We start from the raw sequence: 9,454 nt of genomic DNA, 5'->3' as shown, positions 1-9,454 counted from the left end.
TAGTTGCCTATAGCTTTAATAATCAATAAGTAACAATTGTAGAAAGTATTTATGTCCCCCTTTCTTTTTTAAATTAGAAAACGGTCAGTTCAAAACCGTTTATGTTGTGTCCCTTACCGCTCTCCGTAGCAGTCACTGCCCTGAGCATGCGCAGTGTTACTCAGATCATCTGTACTGGATTTCCACGCGTGGAAGCCTCACACTTTGACTAGAGTTTGTTTTGAAGGCAGATATTGTGTAAATATCACAGGATTTTCACCGCTATGGGGGGACAGGCAAAGGGCAAAAAGAAAAATAAGCCGAAGAGGAAAGAGAACCGCCCCAACAAGGGTAATCTTATTCACTGTTTCACATACTTTCCTTGTGATTTGCAGTATGTCATAATAACGTCAACCATTCAGCAGACAGTCAACATCTTATGCTTTGATTGAACCTTTGAGTTAATGAGACTAAATGAGGCACAACTAATCCTGGCTTTCCACTTGAATTATCATGACAGATGCAGGAATTGTTGGATTGACACCCCAAGAAAGGGTGAGAGTGAGAATGCATGAAAAAGCTAAGAAGAAGACATCTGAGAAGTACTCTGTTCAACAACTACTAGAAAAGGTGACACAAGATACTCACAACAACATCTCCGAGACATTTAGTGCTTTTTCCTGTCTGCTGCTTGTGTCTTATACTGTGTGATCTTCTCTTGTACAGACAGAGGAGTGCATGGATGGTTTTGACTTTGAGATGGCTAGCCTGTTCTGTCAGCGAGCCCTGGATGTGGAGTCCAACAACCTTCAAGCTCTAGATATGCTTGGACACATCTGCTCTGAGCTTGGAGACACACAGAAAGCTAAGGAAATATCCTTTATGCAGGTTGTTATCTCTCTGTCAAACATGTCCATACTGTTTTTAGGGTAGTAATGCTTCCACAGTAGCTACCTAGTCTCCTTGACAGAATATCTCCAGGTGTTTCTGCGTGCAGTGGAGCAGAGCCCAGATGTAGGCCACAGTAAGTACATGTACCTAGGACAGATTCACACAGGCAAGGAGGCTGTGGACTACTACACTAGAGGAATACAAGTCCTGCTGTCTGCATTGGAAAAACAAGAGCAGACCACAGTAAGTGCATCTCAATATATGACCAAAACAAACAACTCATAGTTGTGAATACTAATTAACATGCAGAACATGCCACAATATCGCAACAACACTGCAGGTAGGGATTGATTGAAGTGTAATGTAATTTATTTGCACAAGGGGGTGCTGTTGGACAGTATATGCAATATCTATCTATCTATCTATCTATCTATCTATCTATCTATCTATCTATCTATCTATCTATCTATCTATCTATCTATCTATCTATCTATCTATCTATCTATCTATCTGTTGTACCTATCATGTATGTATGACATCACATTGCAATAACACACATAATAGAGTAGGGTCGGTTAGACACAAAACCACATGACATGAATAAATGACATGATAGTGGACAGATCAGGTATGTTTTCTCTGTCTTATCTCATTTCTATAAAATTGTATTCATGACACAAATGAAGGGTTTACCGGTATGTTGAGAATGTGTACTAAAAGTGCTCTGGCAATTTTTCTGCTTCCATGTATTTCAGTTTAAAGCAATATCATGGTACTACTAGAACATATAACAATGTAATGCAAAAACAATCAACAGAAAATTATTTACCGAATGCCTACATTTACTACATAAAATGCATCTCAGAAGCAAATGGATTGCAATACCCACAAAAAGCCTTCCCTCTCCTTCCTTCCTCTGAGTGCCGTTTATGTCTTCTAGTTTTCACGACTTGTCTCCGTCCCCATCTTTTCCAATTTCAAGCGTAATGATTTTTCCCAATTGATAAGCTCGTCCTTGAGGACCTATCTGCTCCTCTCTTACCTATTGATCGATGCTGTCAGCCATTGTTTGAGTGACTGAGAAACTTTCTTTCCCTAGAATACAAGGATGACTTTCTTTGCCTTAAGTATGCCAGAGGGCAGGAGTAGTTTGGTTGTCTGGATTTCAAATTAGTGATCAAATAGCATCACTAGTTACTGTGATTTGAGTACCTTTAGAAAAAGACCAAATATCTGATTCCAGTGTCTGGATCACGGATTTGTCTGTTCACGTAATACATAGCTATTGTGCAAATTAAAACCTCTTCTACAGACACACAGAAGACGTTCTCTTAGTGTCTCGTGACTGACATTAAATTATGATATTTCCATAGCATTACTTCTTTTAGCACTTATTCGTTTCCCCTCTTGTACTGAATTTTCCACCTCTTTAGACTTTAATTTAAGAGAATAATTAGGAATAAAGAGCAACAATAAAAACGGCAACAATAAAAATGTTAAATTTAACTTGACTGAAAGATAAAGAGTAAGAGAAGAGTAAATTTGACAGCCTGTATTGTCACAATGGCTCAGTTTCAGCGTGTCAGACATTGTTTGTTCCACTTTAATTCTCAAACTGTCTAACCTACATTATGATATGTTAATTATTGATGCCAATTTGCATAACTGTTCTTACAGTATTTATAAGAAAGAACTTGTTGACTTGACAACACCTTTTCATCACTTATCATACTGTAACATATTAAACAGATCTATTTGAAGGTTTTTACTGGAATATTGGGAAGTCATAAATGTCACCCAATATTTGCTTTAATGGAAAACTTACTCAAATTTCAAATATATATTAAGTAATATCGGCATGCCATGTTAACTATCTTTTGAATTATTTGACTGAATGCAGGCTCAGGCTGGAGCTGCTGCCCCGTCAGACGAGGACCCTGAACTCCCCACAGCCAAGGACGTCAGTGCGGCTTACTGCTCCATTGCTGAGATTTACCTCTCAGACCTCTGGTACAGGAGCACCCTGAGTTACACTGTTGACCGTCATAACCCTATTTCATGTTACCAGCTTGGTCATGAGTCCACATTTGTTAATCTGTCTGTGTGAATGTGTGTGTGTGCGTGTATATGTAGCATGGAAGAGGGAGCTGCAGACAAGTGCAGGGAGTCCGTTGAGAGAGCATTACAGTATCACTATGACAACCCAGAGGCTCTGCAGCTCATGGCCAGTTACCTGTTCAGTACGGAGAGAAACCAGGTCAGTACACACACACACAGACACACACACACACACACGCACACGCACACAAATACATGAAGGATAAATTATAACCACATTACAGCAAAAAATCTGCTGAGTTAATTATTCTGAGCAAATTGAATTGTGTGCCGTTAATCAGCAGATGGACACATACATTAACGCACATGCACACAGGCAGGTCATGCTGATAGGAATGTTAATTACCACACAGATCACTCGGGTCATATAGCCATCTGATAAAAAGAGATGGAGGATCAGCCAGCTTGACTCGATTTGGGAAAGAAACCCCAATAACTTTTCAGTGTGAAGCTTCAGATGTACTTAAAAACGTCTATTTTTTGTCCAAGTGTTTTTTATTGCAGAGATATTAAGAATCACTTCTATTCCTGGCTGTAATAAAAGGCAGGAGAAATTCAAGGCAAAACCTTTTTGTGGGCAGCTTCTTGTGAAGCATGCTTAAGAATGCTTATTGAGGTGTTATTGAAAGAAATCTAGACATTGAAAAAATGTGTCTCTTGTGAGTCCGTCACATCACTAATGGATCCTTGAGTTGAACACAACACATGATTTAAAATGAAAAAATCAGTTTGCAGGTCTCGTACGTTGCAGAATCAAAAAGTGCTCCAGAATTAGTGATTTCTGGCCTCAGATTTCATATTCAGCAACTTTATAACCATCTTTTTGTGTTTTCTGAAGATAACTTTATACAGCAACTTTGTTGAAGTATCCGAAGAAACAAGAGCATTGTTTGTGAAAAGCGATGTTTCATTTCTTGGATTTTTCAATTAAACTCTCACAAATAAAAAACAGCCCACCTCCTTTGAATTGGAAGCTGTGAATATCTGAATTATCTAACAAATCAATACAAAACTATCATAAAAAAGTATTCTTTGGGCTGTTACATCAGTAAACTCTGGGAAAAGTAGAGACATTCTCTGGAGCTTAAAAGTGGATCTGTGATACCAGCTTTGAACTCTAGGGGTCAGGCTGGCTCCAGTCACATCTGATAGCGCCCCACATGAAGAAATAGTCTAGTTTTGAATAATCTGGTAAAAGATGTTGAGAGAATAAAACAAAAATAACCTCAGTTCAATGTTAAGATCATTGTTTCAGTTTAGAATGAAGTTTGTAAAAGCTAAACTTGTGATATAAACTGTTCAAATTTTCCCCTGTTGATTTGCATTCATATTGTGATGAGTGTAGCAAAGCCAATAATTCTTCATGTACTTGCATTCTGCTGTCTTCAGGAAGGCAAAGAGTACCTGTTGAAGAGTGTCGGACTGTGGCTGCCTGCCCAGAAACAGAGCGCAGCTTCTTCCAGCTCAGAGGAAGACTTGCAGGTGAGTCAGGGCTGTTTGTAGTTTGTGTTTTCTCTGACAGCAACCAGCCCTCATAAGATCCTGGTTTATTTATAAAACCCTTTCAACTAACAGGATTGTCACACTGCGCATTGCTGTGAGCACACAGCTGAGATAAAAAGTTAGAGATAATGAAACGAGGGATAATACAAAAAAAAGTAAAAGATGGATCAAATACTTCACAAAGCAGAGTGCTTTTGTGCGCGTGTGTGAAGAGACGGAGAGAGAGAGAAGATATAAAAGCAGGAGGAAAAAACTCGGAAAGTGTAGGAAGGGTAAGTGAGAAAACTACTACAGGGGATGTACGAAAGATAAAAGAATGGCTGTAGTGTCGAAGTTAGGCGGGGTTTTAAACGGCAGGACAGAATAGTGGCGGCTAAGTTTACATGATAAAATGAGGCAAATGTGATAACAGAGGGGTGAGGGGATGATATGAGACAAAAACCCCTGTGGGCCGCTGTTATGACTCTTATCTTCAAGAGCAGGTTGATCTGAACTCAGGCTGCTGACATTTCTGCTGTGATTAACAGCCACATAGCCGCAGAATGTTTCATAGCTAGAAATTGGATCGTGTTATTATCAGACAAAGGAAGGACTATATTTGTAGGCGTCTTGTATTAACACTCACTTTTATTGTCCTGTTTTTTCAGATCCCCCCATACGAGTCTCGCATCACCACAGCTAAACTGCTCGTGGAGTCCGAGGAATACGAGGTAAAATCTGATGCGTTGTGCTCATGTACACTCATTTTGTTGTTGGGCTGTGTTTGTTGGATTTCTGGGAGAGAAGCCTGGGGTTTTTCATGTGTGTGTGTGTGTGCGGTTGTGTACTTTTCTTTCTTCTGCGTTTTGTGCTCTGAAGGTGAGAAGGCCATGGCTGGTCTTTATCCCCTCCAGAGTTCAGTGTCAATAATTGAAGAGTGGTATTTACAGAGAGGGACAGGGGTAAGGGCGCACACAGAGGAGGTGGAGGAGGGATGTGAAGAAGGAATAAATAAAAAAAAAATAAAAAAAAGGAAGGATGCTCTAGTGTGATGAATTGCTGCCATATCCGTGATACAGCACACTTCTAAATCACTCATCAATTTCAAGTATTAATGGCCTTGATTTCAGTGGCATGCCGCCTTCAGTTCTGTGCTAAAACCCCCCCTAACAGTCATTAACGCCTGAAGTCATTTTCTGTGATGAGTGCCACACCAACAGCGCTTCTGCAATTTTGCTGTTGTGATCCAGTGATTAATTTGTCGTCACTCTTGTTGAGTGGTTTATGGTTATCACTGACAGGAAATGAGAGCTGTGTCCTTTTTTTACCCTCTTGCTCACAAACTGCTCAGCTGCAGTGGTGTCCGGGGTGTGTGTGTCTGTGTGTGTGTTTTTGAGTGGGGGAGATGGGCTGTCAGGTGTATCAGTAAAATGACAACGTTGCGGTCCACAGTTTCTGACATGTCGTTTGTCTTCATCCTCCCGTCGGTGTCATCAAGCCGGAAACACAAACTGCAAACATTCAGCATCCTTTTTATAACCTGAATATTTTGCTGTGTGTGCAGGTACGCATGAACACATCCACGCTCACGTTTTCATATTTGCTTTTAGTCAACAGCTGTGTGAAAGTATCTGACGGAAATGGAGCTTCAGGGAGGAAAGCAGAGGAGAAACAAGCTGTTTTCTGTCTGTCTCTCCCAGACTGGGACTTAACCGGATTTAAGAGGAACATCCTCTCTCTTCTCTTTCCTTCCTCTACTCCTCTCTCATACACACATACACACAAACACACTTATTCTCAAGCTTACTATCTCCCTCTCTCTTTGGACAATATCTATGAACAACTCTAAACTCTGTGTAAAGTTCTGTGTTTGCAGTCTGAAGAGTTCTCAGTTTGAAGGCGACCGTTCTAAGCAGGGTGCCAGACTTTGACTATTTGTCTTTATTTTATTTTTTTCCCAATTGAATCTTGTGTTTGCTCCAAACTGAGCCAAGGCTTTGAAAATATGATTAATATATTTGCCAAATAAACACAAGGCAGTTTTTTTCATGCTTTCTTCAACTGCATAGAGTATACAACTATTTCTGGTTTATAAATAATAACAGTAGCTCTTTGCCAGGAAGCCCTTGTTTGTCGCTGCAGGAGATTAAGCTCTTTGGCTGATGGATACAGTTTGGCATTGGACATTAAATTCGTCCTGTGTTTTGAGCTTGAATTGAAATGAATCAGGCGTATGCCAAAATAGAAATATCATACTGTGATTACATTGGCAAAATTATCTGGGTGTATGATATTATCTCATTAATTATTGAGGGAAAAAAAATCACTGTAGTGCACGGCGATGACAAATTGAATTACAAAAAAAATTGCAATTTTTTTCCCTAAAGGCTGTCAGTGATAGGGAGGAAGCATCTTATCGTTTGTCTCGGCACTTTACAAGGTGCCAGTCAAAACAAAAACTTCACACATTCAACTTCTGACCTTTACTGTCTCAAATAGCACCTCTGTGCTTTATTTCTTTGAGTATTTTTTGTTTGCTTCATTAAACTAATTAATTCCCCATGACATTAATAGAGGTGGTCACTTACTGGCAGCAGTGTGCAGCCTTTGTATTAGTTATTGTTGTGGTTGTTATGATAGGGAAGTGTGCTATTTACTTTTGGAACAGTTTTGGATAAAATCTTTTTAAAGTTAATTCTTCTTTTCAATTTTTACAATTGAGTGTGAATAAAAGCTCAACACAAAAGTAAGCATGTTAAAGTGTTTATCTCATGATTCAAGACTTGCAGGTTCAACATAATGGAAACCATTATATCAACAGATGGTCATAGAGTTTAGTTGTGACTTATTTGTCAGTTGACTGGCATCGGGAACTAACTGTGGGGGAATTAATTCTTCAAGTACTCTTCTTGTTAAGCACTCATGTTGGGCATCATATGGATCGATACCACTTAATTAATTAATTAATTAATTAATTTGGGCAGTGACAAAAGGCACCAAAAACTGCTTTTCAAGGTCTTTTCCCTTTTAATTGCTTTTAGAGGAGCTCATTTGGATGTGTTCCAAATCAGTTTGACTTCTCAGTAGCTTTTATGGAAATTTGTGTAGAAGAGGATTTTATAAAGGCAGTATGGTTTTGTTTTATGTAGTTCTACATAAAGTATGTTTTAGATTTGGGCAGTTGTTGGGAAGAAACTAAACTTTATGATGGCATTACTTCAGCTAAATTGCAATACACATTATTCTATTTTTTTCCTAACACTTTAAGGACTGAACCTGTGTTAAAATGATTAATGGAATAATTTTAAGATAAACATCAGCAACAGTTTTGAACATTTTAAAGATGTTCACTTATTTATCAGGCAAGAAACAAACAGCAAGAGAAAAAAACAATGCTCTGCTTCCATCAATTTTAATATCTGTTCTTTTTTTGCTTCATTTAATTGAATACAAAATGTAATATATATGGGTTAAATTAACATTTAATGTCAGGAAGCATCATGTATGTTTTAATAATGCAACCTCTTAATTTCCTGTCACACAAACACACAGATCCACATATCACCCTCCCCACCACCTATCACCCCCCACTAATACACTTGTCACGTCGCAGACGCAGAGACAGTCACCCTCCTCTGACAGCCAGCAAGGTGTCTGTTTAGCGTGTTTGTCACCACAGCTGATGGTTAGTTACTTGTCGATGTCACTCTTGTTTGCTTTCGTGTTATTTATTGAACATTACTGTCTTTAAATTTAGCTACCCGTGGAACACAGCTAGTACTTTCCAGTGTTGCTTGCAGGTACAGTTAGCACTTACATCCTCAGGATTTATTCACTTAAGTGAACATGTCCCTTTTGTGTGTGTGTGTGTGTGTGTGTGTGTGTTGGTGCATGTGTATGTGTGTGAGGGGGGAAAGACTTTGTTGGTGTTTCTGTGTGTTAGAGATACGGCTTGCCCTCGCTTGTAAAGTGATTTGTCTTTCTCTTGTCTCTGCTGTACGCTCCGGTAAAATGATTCTGTTAAACAAAATTGCCTGAAGATTACACACACACACACACACACACACACACACACACACACACACACACACACACACACACACACACACACACACACACACACACACACACACACACACACACACACACACTCATGCACACAATGACCATTATAAATGAGTTCCTCCAAGGAGTTTTATTTTTTCTGAGCTTGTCTTGAAATAAAGAGGACAGCACGTACATAGTGTCTTTTGCTTGAGTGTGTGTGTGTGTGTGTGTGTGTGTGTGTGTGTGTGCTTGTGTGTGTGTGTGTCTCCTTTTGGGTCCTTCAGTGTTCACGCATCATTTTTGCATTTTTTATCAGCATAATTTCTTGTACCCTTCCTCCAATTTTCCCCTCTCTTTTTCTTGAAGTACCCCCTCTCCTCCCCTTATCTTCACGGAAATATTAATCTTGTTGTTGTTTGGGGTGTGAAGCAGCTTAAAAATCTCTGAATCTTTAATCATCCACCCCTGGGTTGACCAGTATAGTTAGGAAGGAGTACAGTTGGAGACGACATAATGGTTCATTGCGCACTCATCCTGGCTCCAAGATATCTCTTGTTCTATTTTTGTTGCTCCAAAACTGCCGGTTTTATCAGTAGTTTAATACCCAGACAGATCTTCACTGCTATCTCTTGTATCTGGTGCTTGGCTTGAATTGCAATGTGCAAGCTTGCGCGCGCGCGTGTGTGTGCGTGTGTGTGTGTGTGTGTGTGTGTGTGTGTGTGTGTGTGTGTGTGTGTGTGTGTGTGTGTGTGTGTGTGTGTGTGTGTGTGTGTGTGTGTGTGTGTGTGTGTGTGTGTGTGTGTGTGTGTGTGTGCGTGTGCACACATGTGTGGGTCTGTCACATTGTGATTCAATGAAAGTCAAGTAGATAATTCTGGCACTGGGCATGAATCCATTCATCATCAGCTGGGATTAGGTGTTTTTGTTTGTGTATTTT

General features: G+C 39.6%; 1 protein-coding gene across 1 annotated transcript in view; it reads left to right on the top strand.

Moving 5' to 3' along the window:
* Positions 1 to 9,454, top strand: part of si:dkey-12j5.1 (probable assembly chaperone of rpl4) — a 31,440-nt gene that overhangs the window by 471 nt on the left and 21,515 nt on the right. The window contains exons 2-9 of the mRNA XM_034697095.1: positions 251 to 330; positions 500 to 609; positions 706 to 852; positions 961 to 1,113; positions 2,771 to 2,880; positions 3,004 to 3,127; positions 4,378 to 4,470; positions 5,139 to 5,201. Of these exons, the coding sequence (XP_034552986.1) occupies positions 251 to 330; positions 500 to 609; positions 706 to 852; positions 961 to 1,113; positions 2,771 to 2,880; positions 3,004 to 3,127; positions 4,378 to 4,470; positions 5,139 to 5,201 (880 nt within the window). The remainder of the gene's footprint in view (positions 1 to 250; positions 331 to 499; positions 610 to 705; positions 853 to 960; positions 1,114 to 2,770; positions 2,881 to 3,003; positions 3,128 to 4,377; positions 4,471 to 5,138; positions 5,202 to 9,454) is intronic.

Source organism: Notolabrus celidotus, chromosome 12 (assembly GCF_009762535.1).
Source record: "Notolabrus celidotus isolate fNotCel1 chromosome 12, fNotCel1.pri, whole genome shotgun sequence".
Taxonomy (NCBI): Eukaryota; Metazoa; Chordata; class Actinopteri; order Labriformes; family Labridae; genus Notolabrus; species Notolabrus celidotus.
This window is presented reverse-complemented; position numbering and strand designations above follow the sequence as displayed.